General features: G+C 39.4%; 2 protein-coding genes across 2 annotated transcripts in view; one reads left to right on the top strand and one right to left on the bottom strand.

Annotated features, from left to right (window-relative positions):
• NIPAL1 (NIPA-like domain containing 1) overlaps positions 1–7,440 on the bottom strand; it is a 16,740-nt gene extending 9,300 nt beyond the window's left edge. The window contains exons 1-2 of the mRNA XM_010574557.1: positions 7,357–7,440; positions 210–241 (exon numbers count right to left, since the gene is read on the bottom strand). Of these exons, the coding sequence (XP_010572859.1) occupies positions 210–241; positions 7,357–7,440 (116 nt within the window). The remainder of the gene's footprint in view (positions 1–209; positions 242–7,356) is intronic.
• Positions 7,441–12,007: 4,567 nt separating this feature from the next.
• Positions 12,008–16,644, top strand: CNGA1 (cyclic nucleotide gated channel alpha 1). The gene is given in 7 exon segments (XM_010574556.1): positions 12,008–12,114; positions 12,428–12,490; positions 12,872–12,916; positions 13,010–13,111; positions 14,027–14,134; positions 14,279–14,385; positions 15,227–16,644. Coding segments are annotated over 7 exon segments (1,950 nt in total).
• The last annotated feature ends 3,059 nt before the right edge of the window (positions 16,645–19,703 follow it).

Here is a 19,703-nt window from a genome sequence, read left to right as displayed (position 1 = left end):
CCCGCGGCCCCCGGGCTGGCAGCGGGAGGAGGTGGAGGTGGCACCCCCGCCGCGGCCCGCGGGCGCGTCCTGAGGGGGAACGGGCAGGCAGGGCTGCAGCAGGCACCCCGAACGGGTTTTGCTTCGTGTAAGCAAGCCGTTAGGAAGCGCCGGTTCGCACCGGGCGACTTCTGCCACCCCAGCCGAACGCTGAATCCAAAGGAAGGAGCTCTCTCCGGGGGTACCCGGGCGGTATTTGTGCCTACCGCAGGTTTCCATAGATTTGATTTCCCTCCCCTTCGCACCTGGGAGAAGAGGTGAGCAGTTTTAATGTGCAACCACGGAACGGGTGTGATGGGCTGCCCGCGCTAGCTTTGACCGCTGGCTCTGCAGGCAGGCGGGGGGATGCCCCGGCCAGAGCATCCCAGCTTCGCACAACTAGGGCAGCGCCTGGTGATACTGACCCTCCGATGACTCCCTGTGGTTGAACGGGCTCCAGGGTGTCATAAGAAACAATTATCTTTATTACCTAATCGATAGCTTCGAGGTAGAAGGCTAAGCCCTTGTTTTTAACACGGGTTAAGTGAAACACATTTACAAAATGTATGGCTTAATAAACCATTACATGCTAACCTAGCGTTGTCCCGCAAACTTCCCGGGATGGTCTGAGGACCTTTAGCGTGCACAAGAACTTCCCAAACTGGAACCAAACCGAGCGGTGGATTGAACACACCTCCACAGAGCACCACGGGGACAGGCTGGCTTGAGAACAGCGGAGTTGTAACCATGCTTTGCAGCACAGCACCTAAATTACTCATCCGGGGTTTTGAAAAGTTTTAACTCTGGTGCAGACTGGTGAAATATGGTGACAGTATCAGTTTTCCCTGCCTTAGGCACTCTTGACTTTGCAGTCCCAGGGTTAAACCAAGAGATCAGTTTCGATGCCTTAGTCTCATTTTTATTTCTGTATTTATTTTGTAACATAACCAGTACTCTGTATGTTAGGAGAAAAGCATTGCATTTGTTTTTGTGCGTTTAATTACCTATGCACTTTATCTTTACAATGTTGACGTGGTTTAACACCAGCCAGCAACTAAGCACCACGCAGCCGCTCACTCACTCCCCCCACCCAGTGGGATGGGGGAGAAAATCGGGAAAAGAAGTAAAACTTGTGGGTTGAGATAACAGCGGTTTAATAGAACAGAAAAGAATAAACTAATAATGATAACGGTAACACTAATAAATTTACAACAGCAATAATAAAAGGATCGGAACATACAAATGATGCACAGTGCAATTGTTCACCACCTGCCCGCCAATCGATGCCCAGTGAGTCCCCGAGCGATAATCGTCCCGCCCCCACTCCCCCCAGTTCCTATACTAGATGGGACGTCCCATGGTATGGAATACCCCCCATTGGCCAGTTTGGGTCAGGTGCCCTGGCTGTGTCCTGTGCCAACTTCTTGTGCCCCTCCAGCTTTCTCGCTGGCTGGGCATGAGAAGCTGAAAAATCCTTGACTCTAGACTAAACATTACTTAGCAACAACTGAAAACATCAGTGTTATCAACATTCTTCACATACTGAACTCAAAACATAGCACTGTACCAGCTACTAGGAAGACAGTTAACTCTATCCCAGCTGAAACCAGGACAAATGTCTACATTATAAGAACTTCTATGGAAGGTGGCCTGAACCAAGTGCAGGCTGCCTTATAAAAAGAGTTTGACTTCTCTGCTTTAATCTTTCTAAAACACAGGTTACTTCTAGAAAAGAGCAATAATTTTAAATAGTATTTAAAACAGTTAAATTAAAATTTTAAAGCACAATCTGAAAATTTGGGAGCAACCTTCCATCTTATTGTACAACATAAGCATGCCCATAGGATAAAACCACATATACGGACAGATACATGTCTGCAGTCTGCTCCCAAGTCCTATTTTTGTTCTGTGCCCCCTCAGATCCGTCAACTCGGCGTGTTCGCACCCCTGTTTCTAACAAAATGTGTTAATTTTTGCAGCTTCCTGCTATTTGACTGAAGCGCAGGAAGTGCCAATCTTGCAAGCGACTCAGTTGGCAGATCTGCAGAGAAGAAGGGAGGTGGTAACAACCGCAACGGCCTGCTGAAGCAGCCAAGAGGGTGGGAGAGGGTGAGCTGCCAAAGACCACCTCTTTCCTCAGCACAGATCTTGCTGGTCAGTGCTTCACTGTGTTGTGGTACCCAGAACAAGAATACTGAGAAACAATATGGTTACCGCTTCTGTGGATCTGCCTCTGCACGGGCCAACTCCTTTAGCAGACCATGGACATCAAAGTCTTTTTAATTAATAAGTAAAACATTGAATCTGAGATACAGATTGGTCGACAGCCAGCTGAATATGAGGCAGCAGTGTTCCCAGGTGGCCAAGAAGGCCAGCGGCATCCTGGCCTGTATCAGAAATAGTGTGGCCAGCAGGAGCAGGGAGGTGGTTGTTCCCCTGTACTCGGCACTGGTGAGGTAGCACCTTGAGTCCTGTGTTCAGTTTTGGGCCCCTCACTACAGGAAAGACATGGAGGTGCTGGAGCGTGTCCAGAGAAGGGCAACGGAGCTGGTGAAGGGTCTAGAGCACAAGTCTTATGAGGAGCAGCTGAGGGAGCTGGGGCTGTTTAGTCTAGAAAATAGGAGGCTGAGGGGAGACCTTATTGCTCTCTACAACTACCTGAAAGGAGGCTGTAGTGAGGTGGGTGCTGGTCTCTTCTGTCAGGTGGCTGGAGATAGGATGCAAGGAAATGGCCTCAAGTTGTGCCAGGGGAGGCTTAGATGGATAGTTGGAAAAATTTCTTCACTGAAAGGGTTGTCAAGCACTGGAACAGGCTGCCCAGGGAAGTGGTTGAGGCACCATCCCTGGAGATATTTAAATGACGTGTAGATTGGTGCTTAGGGACATGGTTTAGTGGTGGACTTGGCAGTGCAGGTTTACAGTTGGAGTGGATGATCTTAAGGGTCTTTTCCAACCTAAATGATTCTATACACTTACTGTTTCTTGGTTGAAAATCTTTATATAGCTCATGCTTCGTGTTCTTAAATCTGCAATAAACTGTGAAAACACTATGAAACTCTTTTTTCTGAGAAAAAATATGAATTCACAAAAAAACTTGTAGCTAACAATCCACATCAATGGACAGATGTAAAGAATGTGCAATCTATAATTACAGAAAGGAGTGGGTATACTTCACTGATGATTAGTACTTTGCGTACTTAACTTATTTCAAAGAAATCTGAGACAATGCCAGAAAGAAATAAACTACATAAAAGTAATTTATCAACATGATATATTTTTCTTTATTTTGGATGACATGTGAAGGTCAAAAGGCAAAGAAAATAAAGTCTTGATATACAACCTTATCATCTGACATAAAGGGGAAAAAGATGGTAGTTTACCATTCAAAACAGCACCTATGACTGATTTAGAGCAATGCCTGGATCATCGGCTAATGCAATTCAGCACAGCTCCACTTATTTCAGTGGAACTGTGCCAGCTACGGCTAAGCACAGATCAGCCTTTTCGTGTGTGAAGTAACAATATGCATGTACTAACAGTCAAAGCAACATTGTGGCAGTTCCCATTTCTCCAAAAGAGAAGTAAGAATGTTATGAAACCCTGCTATGTGTTCCTCGGTTATTGTACTAACTTTTTCTATTAAATGTATGGAAAATGCAAGAGAGAAGTTATGTTAAAATTCCGTTACTTTTGCAATGAATGAAAGATTTGCTAAAACTGACTGTTAAGCAGGTGCTGACTTTAACTGTTGGTTTTCAATACAAATTCAAGCACTGAATAGATAGCCAACTTTATACTTTTACATTCATAAATAAAATAGTAATTGGAAATCGCATTTTTGTGCCTTAATATAACCCATCTTGCCTCTGTGTTAGCCATGAATGACTTAATTAAACAATGTTTGCGTGACTTCTTGGCTTTGTCATAAATTCTTTAATTTTGTTGAGATTTCTTTTTCTCATATACATATACATTGAGTTCCCTATATGTGTTGTTATGCAGTATTTAATTATATTATTGTAAATACTGAAGATGATGACAATGGGTTTCACCACAGTGAGAAAAACTGTTCACTATGCAGCTAGTCCAGGTGCAGACGTGAAGCAAGATCTATCTTTTTTTAATTATTATTATTTAGGAAAGCTACCTATGGCATTTTGAAGCCCTGTTATCATTGCTCAGCTTCCCTGTTCTGCATTACTCTTCTCTGCCTGCAGTCACTGCTACCCGACAGGGTCCAAACATGAGCTCCGTTCAATATGGCAGCTACAGACAGGTTTATTACCTGTCCTGGCTTGCAGCCACACAAAAATTACTGAGCTAGATTTGAGAGCGGAGCTCTGACCATGGGAACTCGACCTGCCCCAAATGCTGGTGCTTTAGAGTAGACCTGCAGGAGCAACATGGAAAGGGATTAACTTCAACTGAGACAAAAAATGGTGCCTCTAGATTGCAGTTCAGTATGATTAGATTGCTGTACTTGCTGTAAAGAGATTAATCCTATACATGTTGCTTTAAAAATTCCCAGATAGTGTCACCATAACTCCTACTGTACTACAATGAATGTAAGACAAGCAAAGCTAGATATATCAAGCTTATTTTAACTACAGTGCATTTTCTACCACTCTTATCAGTGACAATATCATATATTGATGTTTTTCTTTTAAGTAGAGTTAAGCTCAGTTGAATCACCTTTGTATGTGTAAACATACATCATTATTCTGTGCAACCAACCCAGATTTCCTATGTTATTTTAGCTTGAAATAAAATTCTGCCAAACAGAAATCCTAACTCACTGTTCAGAGCTACTGTCACTCCTGCAGGGTAACCACACTTATTCTTTATCCCAATGATAATATTGAATGAAGTCCTAGGTTTTTTCCAGAGAGTTTTCTGGTGGGCCAGTCCCTCTGTTCCTTGCAGGTTCCAGGTTGGGAGGTGAAGAGACATCTCAAGCCACCCCAATCTGGGTGGCACAAGGATAGCCTCATTGCAGGTTCAGCTTAGGGCACACAAATAACTGCTGTGCATGGCCAGACACAGGGCTTGTCATGGCCATGGACATTTCAGAAGTGCTGATCCCTGCTCAGAGTAGTCATGTAAAAACTAGGGTCTGGACCTGGAAGATGCTGGTAAAAGGCTTTGACATAGTCTTTTAGCACACTGTGCGGTGCTGTACTGTGTGCCTGGTAGCGCTCACATCCACGGAAGGCTTGCAGTCTGTCCAGTGCTTTCCAATTCCAGCCTTATCTGCATATGGGAGTCTAACACACATCTTAAATTTCTCCTACTTCTTCCCTCTCCATCAAGCACGCATTTAATGCTAAAGTAAAAATACAGTACCACCTACTGGTGGAGATACTGTTTGCACTGATGGTTTTCCAGTCACCACGCCACGTTGGGGTCCATTGTGCTTCAATTCCCTGTAACACCAGTCTACACAAAAGAGTATTAAATAAACCAGAAGCCCTGGAGCCTTCTCAGCTATAGCACTTCTGACTTGACATTCATTGCTGAAATCCAATCAGAGCTAGAAAAGACAGCACAGTATTTGCAGAAAATAAGCCTGCCAAAACTGTGTTCCCAATCCAAACACCCATCTGTGTACACAGCTACAACACAGTAAGCTGAAAAGCAACGTTGTGCCATTAAAACCTGCTTATTTATAAATTAATACATATGTATAATATATCTAGTGTTTTGGTTATGGGTGTCTGAAACTAGAGGTAGCTTTAATAGGATTGAGAAGAATTACAGATGATGACAAAGCAAGATGCAAAAATAGATTAAAGTTGCCCTACTGAAACAATAATCCATTAGTGCGGTCATTCTCCCATCAGTCAAGGTTACTTCACTGGAATATGGCCTGAAACGAAAAATATCAGTGAAAAAGTATTGATGCTAAACTAATGTAATTGTCAATGAAGTCAATGACAACTAGGTAATTGGCTTTTAAAGGAGGGCAAAATTGAGATCACTGTGTTGAGCTCACCCAGAACTTGTCCTGCAAACTTCCTTGCAGGTAAGTGAGGTCCTGGCCACTGTCAGACAAGGAACTGGTCTGGCCCAGTAGGACTCATCTTCCTCTGTTTGAGAACTTCTTTGAAAAACTCTATGGTAAAACAGATAAGAAAACATAAGTTAGAGTTGCTTTACAGGACTGCTTATTTTAAAAGAAAATTACTGTTTTCCACCACAGTAAAAAGGTGTATCATCTCCTTTGTAGTTCATACTGGCTTGAGAGACACAACATAGACTTGCCTGGCTTGGCTGGTCATCTAAAACTTTTGAACAAAAGCATGCACCAAATGCAGGAGTTCACAAGTACTTTGATGTTCATGTGACACCCAACAAGGCATATGTCCCAGACACTCAGTGCCACTACATAGTCACAAAATCACTGCTCAGCATTGAACATTGAGACCTTTCAGACTGCAAACCAGGCAAAACCCCATGAGAATGACAGAGGTAAAACTGATCCTGATTCAATGCTAGCTGGATGCAGTGATCTTCAGAGATTGCTTTCATATCTATGATTTTAGGATAGGAATTGTATTTCAGCCCTTCAAAAACAACAGTGAAACATATGCCAGAACTTAGAAGATTATTCACTTCTTCGTCCATTTGTTATGTTGGTTACCTTACTGTAGATTTATATATCTGGGTTCCACTGTGCATAATGTTATGCATTTCCTTGTTGCTCATTCCTGTTTTATTTAAAACATTTTTTATTCTTTAAATTTCAAATGTGTATTCTTTTTCCTAGAAAATGGACTGACTGTCTTGAGGGTTAGAAAGTCATAGCAGCAGATGTGTCTAATTTGTTTCTCTGGTCAGGAGGCTGACCTGTGACTCCGAGCATCATTTTGGGTTTGTGATTAAATCTACAACCTGTCAATACACTTATGAATGACCACTCAGTCACCTGGGCTGCAAAATTTAAGTTAGTTCGTATGAATGCCAGTGGCACTGCTTCTTCCTGCTCTTGGTTAAGGAAACAAATCTGTCTTAATCCTGGGGTCCCAGGGGCTGGACTGCTTTCCTGGATTCTGCTTGTTGTGAAGCAAAGTTAAAAAGTAATTCAGTAACTTTAGCTATGTCTCAGTTGTGACAGAGATACCATTTCAAATTTGAACATTCACTCTTTTTGCTGCTTTGCACTCTTTTTCTGCACTGGATTTCATGCTCAGCAATGCCTTTTTTTTTTTTTTTCCCCCAAAATGGGCCATGTAAAATGTGCCAGATTAAAAAATCAATCACTCAGGCTCCTGAGAACTTAATTTTCCTCATTCTCGTGGAACCCAGCAGTGAAACAAGAAAGCTGAGGTATGCAAATACCTCAACATCTTCTCTTTCAAAGTACACTAGGATGCTCTTGGGGCTTTCCTGATTGCGTGGCCACTGCGATGAACCATTGCACATTTCTAATGGAGGATGGCTGCAGCTACTTTACAAATCATTTTGCAAAGTCATAATCCATACCAAACTTGAAGATTAGTTCAGTGTCTTAAAACTTCATCATCGTGGCATTTTCCACTAAATATATATTCACAATTCATAGGCTTTTTTAAGCATCGAAACAGGAATGTAAAAGTTATGTTAGGTTAGTTAAGAACTTTCAGTAGTTTAAAATGGTATTTCCTATTATTCAGGAATATGATAAACACATTAAGATAAAAAGGAAATTTCTATTTATGGTGTTTTATCTGTTCTAGTAAAGACCTGTTACTAAGTAACAGCATCTGCAATATTAAGAAAACAGGACAGCAGACAATACTGAATATATAGTAATTTACAATAATATTTTTTTTAGTTGCAAGGCAGAGTGCACTCCAATATTTGTCTCTTCTTGTGCGTGTTGATACAGCTAGTAAGCTTCTGCTCAGGTGAGGGATAATAGTGACTGCCACTGTCACTTTCATCTCTCACTAAATCTCAAAATCCATCACTAGCTCAAGGAAATCCCCTTCTAATACCCATGTCCTTTCCTGGGAATAATTCAGAGAACTGCACATGGGACTGTCTGGTTGAGAAATTGATCAATAAGGGATTTATGTATGAAATGTTGATTATATTTAGCTTTTCATGGTGGCTCTGCTTATGTAGTAAGGAAACGTCACTGATTTAAAGGACTGAAATCGCTATTGGAAGCAGCAGATTACATTCCCAAGGTAAGCATGCACACTGATGAAACTGCTTATTGCAGAACTGCTAAGGACTCTTTTTGCATCTTAGAAAAGAGATTTTATTGTAACACACTGCAGTTTTAACGTTAATGAAGATTTACTGCTGCCTTTTGTAAAGAAAAAAAGTAGATCTTTACATGACACCAAATTCTGTTCCAGGATATCCTTACTTGAAGCATTTTCTCTCTAAAAATAGTGACTAGAGAAGTGAATATGGTGGGCCAGTAAGAAAGTGAGAAATAGGTAAAATAAAGGAGTAGAAGAGATGGAAGTTGATCTTCCATTCACTACAGACCTGTAAAAGGATAATACTGCCTTCACTTTCTTGCAGCCCTAGAGATTTTGATGTATAGTAATTAATATAATGGTTGAAAACTCAGTTGTTTATAATATTAGTCAGATTTAAAAATCCAAGATAGTAAAAGCAAACTATTTGTGATGATACAGTAAAAACAATATGGTAAAAATCTACAATATCTCTAAAGCAAGCATTTATCTGTATTACTTTTCAAACTTACTACCTAAATATGATACTGCGAATATGAATATTGGGCTATTAAAATGAAAGCAGTGTAACAATTTGTGACAATGTATCAGTTTAAGAAAAATATGTGTGACTACAGAATAGGAAACATGGTCGTGATACAATTTAGTAAAAACCATCTGAAATATTGTCTGAAAAATCTCTATAATACAATTTAAAAAATGCATTAAGGTGAGTTCTGAACCCATTGATTTTAACAGGATATTTTCTACTGTTCCCAGTGTCAGGGTTTTGCCACACAAATGCTGTAACCAGGTGACCACAGTCCCTAATCCACTAGCAATTAGCATTTCTGTGTCTTAGACTCAAGAATCTCAAAACTCCCCACAATTTGCTTTGAGACTAATAGAATTTGTAGATATTCTTGTGCTACATGTCCTGACTGATTGACAAGGGAAACAACCTGGTGCAGCAGTCACCTGAGCCTGACACTCAGATTCAGTATTTTGAGACTACAGGGTAGTAAATACTTCCAATTTCTATGCCACTTAATGCTTCCTGTGCCTCAGTAAGATGAAATCTCCAGTCCTGCCCCAAATGGCAGCCCCTCTTTCCCAGCAAGTCCTACGCAAGGCTGCCACGGCTCCTTCAGCAGAACAGAAAGCACCCCACAGTGGTTCCACTTACAATAGACACTAACAGAGCGAGAGGAATCTGTTTATTTGCAAAAATGCACAGAAAACCCTCTTTGCCTGAAGAATAGGGGAATGTAGAGGACATCATAGATTTTTCCCTGATCTCCAGGCTATGCAGTCTGGATGGGTGTGGATTTTTGGACATGTCCTATTTTACCACACTTATCATCTTTAACCTCTAGTACATCTGCAAATTAGTAAGTCTGAATAGCACAGTCAACAATGGGGTTTTTTGCTCTTGAAACTGAAGAAGACTCAATGAACAAAGATAAACATGAAAAACAAGGGCCTACGTAGAAATGCTGGTACTGGGAGTCCTAATATGAAGTGACTGGTTCACCCACTTGGGTGGAGGAATGATTTCCCTTGAGATGAACATATTGGCATTTGTCTGGTGCTGAGTGTTTGGAAGTGGTTGGACACAGCTTTATTTTGCACCATTATTTGTGAGCTCTGTGGACTTCAGTGTGGCTCCGTGGAGGATATAGGTTAAATCAGGATGGAATTTTGTGTGCCAGCATTAGCAGAGCTTTCAGAGCACCTGTAAACAGACATAAAGCTGCTTAATTCAACCTGGCATACTTTCAATCTCCACACTTTCAAACACAATTTATCCTTGGAGTAAGTCAGTGGAAACCCTGTTACAGCTTGAAGGCTCCTGGTGAATCTAACCTAATGTTTACTATGTCTTAGAAATTTAGAATCTTTTTATGAGACATCTTAGACCTGATCCTTGCTCTTAAGCATTTAAAGACTGACCAGCAATGTTGGACTATATTTAGGACTATTGATGGAAGAAAACATCTTAATCTTCAACCTTCGTCTTTCTGTTTTGTAGAATGTTGTATATTGCTGTATTATTTTTTGCACCATGTGTCATTCATTCATGTCTGGTGACTGCTGGAAATACGGGTTTCCTCTCCTATTTCTTGTACAAGAATATTTTTAGTTTCACTGACTAATAAGGAAAGTCAGGTAAGTCTGGCAGTAATGTGGCAGCTGTATCATCATTCTCTTTTGCAGTGTGTTTGACTAGAGAATGGAAGTACTTTCTTTAAGACTGATTTATTCTATGGCATTTGACATCACGTATCAGTGGTACAGCCACTCACTTGTCAATTTGTGGCTTACAGGCATCTCTATACTCCAATTTCACATGCACGGGGATATTGTTACTGTAGTGGATAGCATCTATTTTATAATCCTATCTAAATGGCCCTGTCAAGAGCAGATCACACTTGTAGACACAATTCATGCCTGAAGAGTTGGCAGTCTCACTGATGCCAAGATATAACGGACAAAATTGTAAGAACAGTGGCGAAAAATGAGAGCAGAAATTAATTACTCTGGTGCTGGAAAGACTGTGCACTAGAATGCACTACATTAGTTATGTACATGGTTTAACCCCACCCAGCAACTAAGCACCACGCAGCTGCTCACTTACTCCCCCCGCCCGCCCCCCCAGTGGGATGGGGGAACAGGATCGGTTAAAAAAAGTAAAACTCGTGGGTTGAGATAAGAACAGTTTAATAGAACAGAAAGGAAGAAACTAATAATGATAATAATAACAATAATAAAATGACAATAATAATAATAATAATATTGGAATATACAAGTGATGCACAATGCAATTGCTCACCACCTGCCGACTGACGCCCAGTTAGTCACTGAGCAGCAATTCCCCCCAGCCCCACTCCCCCCAGTTTATATACTAGATGTGATGTCACATGGTATGGAATACCCTGTTGGCTGTGTCCCATCCCAATGTCTTGTGCCCCTCCAGCCTTCTTGCTGGCTGGGCATGAGAAGCTGAAAAGTCCTTGACTTAGTCTAAACATTCCTAGCAACAATGGAAAATATTAGTGTGTTATCAACATTCTTCTCATACTGAACCCAAAACATAACACTATAGCAGCTTCTAGGAAGACAATTAACTATCCCAGCCAAAACCAGGACAGTTCTCTACAACATTTTCAATTTTTTAATATTGAAATGAACAAAACAGACATGAACAGCCACTAACATTTCTATCTATCTGCTATATGAGTAAGGAGACTCTGCTACACCAGTCTTAACTTCTTAGTTACAGAACCTACTCTTTGCTCTCAACACAGTATAACTTTCAGGTATCAGACATACTGAGATTCCTTTGGACGTACAACCAGTAGATGCTTCCTAGTCTGGTTTTCAGGATGTCACCTGTGCATGAATCTGTTTATCCATCTTGATACAATGTTTTCAGTCTTTGGTTCAAACCCTGATGAAACAGCGGTAGACATTTCTAACACAATTGTCTAAATGTTTTCAAAGTATGTGATTAGGCTCAGGAGAAAGACCTAAATTTATGCCTCCTCTAAGAGAGAGGTGTGTTGAACATTTTCTTTAGCAGCAGTTGCCTGGTCATTCAGCACACTGAAGCACCCACAGTGCCCTTTCTTGTCTGGTGGGAATGTCATGGGAGAGAAAAAACTGAAAATACTGTTGTTGGTTTTGGGTGAAGAAAGCATATAAAGGATTCATCTTAAAAAAAAAAAAAATTGCTTGTAACTTCTGCTAGTTGTGAAATGACTTGATCCTTTTTAAATCAGTCTTCCTCAATTACCCAAGGTAAGACAAACTTGACCATGAAGGTAGGAGTGATTGAGACCCATCACTCCCATACAATTGTTCCTAGTGTGGTAGTGCAAGACACCAGTGAGGACCCTGGACCGATGGACAAAGGGGAAAACAGGTATGTCAAATTTACTATTTTGTGTCCGTTTGGGTTTTTTCCTTTGATAATTTGTGTAGGATTAACTAAGCACAGATACTTGCCGTCATCTAATTTTCTTCACTCCCTCTTAATAAATTAAGTTTTTAAGATTGTGATATATTGCTTATTGTAAATATTTAGGAGATTAAAATCTGTGCTCTTTCAGTTTCCTTAGATAACTTAGCCCATGATTAAAATGGTGAGAAACAGTCTGTGACAATTTAGATATTAAATGTTTTTTTTTTGTATTTCAGCAGATATCATATAACTGTGTTGTTTTGCTGTTCCCCAGGCAAGGGTATCTACCCGGTGCACTTGCACACTACAATATTAACAACAATAGTAATAAAGATGAGTAAGTATCTTTGCCATTTCATAAAATGAGAGTACTGCAATACTGGTTGGTTGAGCAGCAATGAAGAATAATGATACATATCTAATCATGTCTTTATAAACAGTTATGTCATTCAAGCAATCCCAAAAGACACTGCATGTACATTTTAAATTCAGGCACATCAATTATGATGATCATTCTTAATACTAAAGTTATTGGTATTATACCTATTAATTTAAAATAAAAGTAGTTCTATGTGAGTACAATAAGCAAAACAGTTTTTGAAGGCCAAACACCTAAGTATAATGTTACCCTTACCGAATTCACATGATTCGAATAAATAAATGTGGAAGCAAGGGCTATATGCATCCCCTGAGCCTATCATATTTTTCTTTTCCTTAGAGAGGAGAAGAAAAAGAAAAAAGAAAAGAAGAGGTAAGACAAAGAGTAATAATACTACTATTTCTAAGACACTTAATTTCTTTCCAAATATGTTATAACTTAGTCTGTAACAATTGAAAATGTAAATCTATTTCTTAGCAAGTCAGAAAAAAAAAAGGATGGAGAAACACAAAAGAACAAGGAAAAAAAGGAGAAAAACAAAAATAAAGATAAATCCAAGAAGAAAGAAAATAAAGAAAAGTAAGTATTTTTCATTCAGATCCTGCTATGTTAGTCTAATAAAATTGCTTTTGATGTAAAACCAAATCCATTCACAGACATCCTGTAAACAAGATGCTTATACTCTAGTGAATGAGTATACAGACTGCTGTTCTCCCTAGAGTAGAGATGTTTTGATTTAACTTCACATGTGGACAACAGAAATATGCATGCATGGAATTGACCTGAAAAAATAGATTAATAAAAATCTCCTTTGGATTCTGATTATCCAATATCTTTTGGATAACACCCTGTAGCAAAAGATGTGCCAGCATAAAGCAATCTCTTCCACACATAAGGGCACCTACAAGCAAGTAAACTCTTCTGTGATCTAAAAGTTCTTGCTTTACCTTTTGCTTGGTAAATTCATAACTTTCTGGCCAAGGAAGAGAAACTTAAAATAATGCAGTAGGAACTTGTGTTGTATGATTTTACATTCTTTGGTTTCTTTATGTAAACTATGACAATGTTTCATCTTTCTCAGAGGTAGACTTTTCCCAGTGAGAAAGGCAGGATTTAGCTCACTTATTTAAACATTAGTAGTCACATAATCATTTGATTTTTTGAAAGATGATCAAATCAATTATCAGACAAGACAGTTAATTGGGTAGGAAAAAAATTAATTTAAAAAGGTTGAAATTACATGTGCCACTATAAACTGAAGTGGGACTGCCAAGCTGATTTTGCTCAGCAAAATTTAGATTCTAAAGCTTGCGCTGCAAGTCACACCTAACAAGCAGCTTCATGTTCTCCATGCATTCAAGCAAGGAAGCTTAACTTTAATAAAGACTATTTATTCTACAATAACAATTTCTGGAATGCTTCATTCCTCAAAAATTGTTAGCTGTATTTTAAGTGTCTCATTAAATCTCCTTTTTTTACCTGCCTACCACTTAGGAAGAAGAAAGATATTTACATTATTGATCCAGCAGGAAATATGTATTACAACTGGTTGTTTTGCATCACAATGCCTGTCATGTACAACTGGACCATGATTATTGCTAGGTGATGTACTCCTTTAATGACTATATAAAACTTCTGGCAAATAATATCCCTAAATAAATAAAAAAATACTTTATTCATCATTGATTTAATGCAAGTATTTAATTTTCAGTGCACAGTAATTTACATCTGTCTTTTCCTATTCAGAGCCTGTTTTGATGAGCTTCAGCATGACTACTTAGCGGTATGGTTCATTATTGACTACATTTCTGATGCCATCTATGTTGCTGACATGTTTGTACGGACAAGAACAGGTAAGTATATTCAATGAGTAATTATTCCTCTTCATATATTTGTGTCAGGTGGTTTAAAATATTCAGAATACTACTACTCTTATTATCTGGGTACCCTTGATGAAGTGCAACAGTGAAAAAGACAATGAGATAGATCTCTGAAAGACTATAGTCTGTGACCTGTAAAAATAAGAGAAACTCTGATGTATTACTCAAAAAATACATAAAGCCAGAGGTAAGCTAGGCATGAGGTAAGCTAGCTAGAAGCTGTTCTGCCTGCAGCTGACTCAACAAGACAAAATAAACATGCAATGTGGCCAAGTGCGGATCAGGGGTTCTGAAAAATTAGCACCTAAATCTGATTTTGTATTTAAGGAGATTCAAGTATTCACTTGATTTTCAAGACCATTGAGCAACCAAGACATCCAATTAACTTTAGCTGCAACTGTTTCTTTTAAAATCTTTTCCTACATCCAGAGCTATTGAGTAGATACCTCAATATGGAACTGAAATTCTCATGTTCAAATTCTTTCCCTCATTAATCACCCTTCCTATATCCTGCAGATTTTTTTTTTTTTTTTTTGGGGGGGGGGTGTCAGATGTTCACCATAGTGGAAAAGTATATGGAAAGAATCAGAGCTAGAAATGTTTAATTTTCAAAGCTGTTTAGTTTAGCTCAAGCTGAACCATATAGCACTAAGTTGAACATTTGGAAATAAGAAATTTCTTATTAAAAAGTAAGAGAAGTTATGTACCATCTGGAATTTGCACCCAAAATATTTTTCAAAGTAGATTTGGATTGACATTAAACACAACACAGTTGAAGTCGCAATATTTTTTATTATTTACGATTTGATTTTAGGTTACCTGGAGCAAGGTCTTCTGGTGAAAGAAGAAGAAAAGCTTCAAGAGAAATATAAGACATCTTTGCAATTCAAATTAGATTTTCTGTCAATCATACCAACTGATCTCTTATACTTTAAGTTAGGACTGAATTACCCAGAATTAAGAATAAACAGACTACTCAGAGTAGCTCGGATGTTTGAATTTTTCCAGCGAACAGAAACAAGGACAAACTACCCAAATATCTTCAGGATCTCTAACCTTGTCATGTACATTGTGATTATTATTCACTGGAACGCCTGTGTGTACTACTCGATCTCGAAAGCCATTGGATTTGGGGCTGACACATGGGTCTACCCCAACACCTCTGATCCTGAATTTGCCCGTCTGACTAGAAAGTATGTCTACAGTCTCTACTGGTCTACACTGACCTTGACTACTATTGGTGAAACACCCCCTCCTGTAAGAGATTCTGAGTATTTCTTCGTGGTCATTGACTTCTTGGTTGGCGTATTGATTTTCGCTACCATTGTTGGTAATGTGGGATCTATGATCTCCAACATGAATGCTGCCAGGGCAGAATTTCAAGCAAGGATTGATGCTATCAAGCAGTATATGCACTTTCGGAATGTGAGTAAAGACATGGAAAAAAGAGTTATAAAGTGGTTTGACTACCTGTGGACAAACAAAAAGGCTGTGGATGAAAGGGAAGTCTTGAAGTATCTGCCAGATAAACTAAGAGCAGAGATTGCAATTAATGTTCACCTGGAAACGCTAAAAAAAGTTCGGATTTTTGCAGACTGTGAAGCTGGTCTGTTGGTTGAACTGGTTTTGAAACTCCAGCCGCAAGTATACAGTCCAGGAGATTATATTTGCAGAAAAGGAGATATTGGACGAGAGATGTACATTATCAAAGAAGGCAAGCTGGCAGTGGTCGCTGATGATGGAATTACCCAATTTGTGGTCCTAAGTGATGGCAGCTATTTTGGAGAAATCAGCATTCTTAATATCAAGGGTAGCAAAGCTGGCAATCGAAGAACAGCCAATATTAGAAGTATTGGATACTCGGACTTGTTTTGTCTGTCTAAAGATGATCTCATGGAGGCTTTGACAGAATATCCAGATGCAAAGGCTATGCTGGAAGAAAAAGGCAAGCAAATCCTAATGAAGGACGGGTTGCTGGACATTGAAGTTGCAAATTTAGGAAGTGATCCTAGAGATCTGGAAGAGAAGGTCACCTACATGGAAAAAGCAATGGACAGATTACAAACAAAGTTTGCCAGGTTGTTGGCTGAGTATGAAGCTGCACAACAGAAACTGAAAAAAAGACTTACACAAATCGAGAAAATATTGAAGCCAGTTATAGAGCAAGAATTCACAGACTTAGAAGAAACAGATCCATCCACAGATAAACCTGGAGTGTCAAAAGTGGAATAAACCACTGGAGGTTGCCAATAAGACTTAGGGTCAAACCCTGCACAGGGCTGAATACACTCATTTCTAATCTTTGTAGGACTTGGCTATTAATTACAAAAAATTATTTGTTGAGGTAATGTCACTAATTTCCTACAAGCAGCACATATTTGGAAGGTTTCAGGAAGAAAAAGAAGAATTGAGACTGCAGATGGAAGATAACACCTTGCTCTTGCACAAACAGGTGGCATTATCTGCTAATACATTATGTACTCATTATGTAACACTGCTCTACGGCAAATGCATGAAATCTTTATACAGTCATATACTGGCAAACATTGAAAGTTTTGCTGACTATTTTAAAATAATTTCTTTGTGTCTACTTATGGAAAGAAGGAAAGGTTTGGTAACAATTATTTTATTTGAAGTCAATATAGGCATGAACCATGACATTAAATTTGTGTATAAACAAACACGTAATATCTATTGATTAACATAAGATTAATTAAGTATGGGATATTATATAAAAAATTAGGTATATCTACAATGCAGATGTGAGTACTGAAGGCTGTAAGATTTGGAAAATATTATTACTTCATTGGGTCCACCTTGGCTGATTTCTTGAAACGTAAGCGGGCCGTTTTAAATGGTCCTTTTTGGGGGATATTATATGCAAAGACTGGAATAGAAAGCGGAGAAAATACAACTTTTTGCAAGCATCAGTATGACAAATATGGATGGCTCAAAATCTAGCTGTTCTTCCTACAATAACAACAAATAAGTAATATTGAAGACTGTTCTGCTCCATGTAATCATATGGCTGCTGATCATGGACTATCAAGTTTTTAAGATCTGTGGTTAAAAATTTTTATATCCCTAATGTAACAGTTGTGGATGCTGGCAGAGTGCAAGGGGCAGACTTGACAGAAAGAGGCCAAACTCTCCCTACATCATCTTTTGCAGCTGCTGTTGGGGAAAGAATACAACAACTAAATAGATCATTTTTTTCATTGATAGGGTATTTCTTTCTTCTGTTTTTAACTATTAAGTAAAATCTACTGTGTCATATGTCAGATATATTTTCAATCGCTTTAAGAAGCATTATCTCCTTGGATTTTTTCCCTCATCTATGTCTTTTTCCATTGGCAAAAATTGATTTTATTAGTTGTGGTCTCAGCTAGGTATTTTCAACTGGGTATTTTAAGTAGACTTTGACTTAATGTTGGAAAAGTTTGATGACAGGGAGCAAAGAAAGGAACTGCAAGGAGAGAATGGATAATTCTGTATTTAGGGCAATTTGATTATCCTGGGCAATCGGACTGCCACGCTTAAAAAATACATACGTAAATGTTACTGTCACTTGACAATATCTCTAGTGCTTTCATTCTTCTCCTTAATAAGATGGAGATACTATAAATTGGATCTTTTTAAAGTGCATGCATTTCTGGTTGTTTTATTTTTATGTAATGTTGATAGGCTTCCAGAATGCCAGAGGTCTATAAAAAACTCCTGATTTCACTGCAAAGGTTAAATGTTATGAAGTAATTAATGCATAGGATATATATGGAACAACAAGGATAACTGTAAAATGAAACGGCTGTTCATTCACTATTGATCCTGCGCTTTGAATGACAAATGGCATAATGTGCTGGTGAGGGGAAAGAGTATGCCATCATTCCATTAAAGATTCTATTAGTGCACACAAGAACAAGCGTTATTCTGGCATTTAACTATATTGTGAATGCTGGACTTTGCAATCGGCTTTCCTCCAATTCAGGTCTTGAACATAATTTGTAGTCTGTGTGGCAGCAGCATCCTGTAGGGCTGGCTGCGTCGTATTTCACTAGGCACTTAGGAAGCACTTTTCTCCTTTGTTGAAGAGTTTAAGACTTTGTATTAGAGAAGTGTGTGCTATGATAATGAGTTTTAATTAATAAAGACAGAGATCTACTGTTAATATTTTTCTTTTATTGATCCTTCAGTCTATGACACAAGTTGTAGTCACTAGCTGCCTCTTTCTTGAGAATAAAAACTCTTTGATTTAAAACATTTCCAAATAAAACAGAAAACCAGAATTGACCTCCAGTAGTTTACTTACTATTTTCATACTCTTTATGATTGGAAACCTTGTATTATTTTACTTTTATAAGCATGTATTTGCTGAAAAAAACCCGCTAAATGCAGAGTTCCCTCCTGGCACAAGACAGAACATAAGTGCTATAAGGAAATGTCAGTAAAATTAAAACTATTTCAACCTGCACTTATCTGTCAGAACATTTCAGGAGGCACACAGATTCCTCAACATGTATTTCTGTGCAGCAAAACCTTCTGAATATACTTCAGTAAAGTTTCTAACCACACTTTATGGCTGATTTTTAACTCTCATACTCTGAAGAGGAGCTGTGAAGAAAACACGAGTAAAGCTGTGGAAACAGCTGCCAAGAAGTTACCCTGGAGAAAAGGAGGCTGAGGGGAGACCTTATCGCTCTCTACAACTGCCTGAAAGGAGGTTGTAGCGAGGTGGGTGCTGGTCTCTTCTCCCAAGTAACAAGCCATAGGACAAGAGGAAACGGCCTCAAGTTGCGCCAGGGGAGGTTTAGATTGGATATTAGGAAAAATTTTTTCACTGAACTGGTTATCAAGCATTGGAACAGGCTGCCCAGGGAAGTGGTCGATCCACCATCCCTGGAGGTATTTAAAAGACGTGTAGATGTGGTGCTTAGGGACGTGGTTTAGTGGTGGACTCGGCAGAGTTAGGTTAATGGTTGGAGCGGATGGTTTTAAGGGTCTTTTCCACCTGAAAAGATTCTGTGACAGACAGCTGAAGCCACCGCTTCTGTGGCCAGAGCGGCAGGCAAAAAGAAATCCAAGCATTAAGTAATAAAGAGACCCCACCCTGGGCATGAGCATTCAACTTTCTGACTACCCAGCGCGGACCGAGCTCCCGGCGGGCCCCGCGGCCCCTCTCCACAGCGGCCCTCAGGCACCGGCCGGGCGAGGCCCGCACGCCGCCTGCGCCCCGCTGCACGCTGGGTGTTGGAGTCCCCCAGACACCGCCTCCGCCCGCCCGCCCGCGCGGGGAG

The sequence above is a fragment of the Haliaeetus leucocephalus genome, unplaced genomic scaffold (genome assembly GCF_000737465.1).
Source record: "Haliaeetus leucocephalus isolate CR32 unplaced genomic scaffold, Haliaeetus_leucocephalus-4.0 Scaffold439, whole genome shotgun sequence".
Taxonomy (NCBI): Eukaryota; Metazoa; Chordata; class Aves; order Accipitriformes; family Accipitridae; genus Haliaeetus; species Haliaeetus leucocephalus.
The sequence above is the reverse complement of the archived record's forward strand: the minus strand, read 5'-3'. Positions and strand labels throughout refer to the sequence as shown.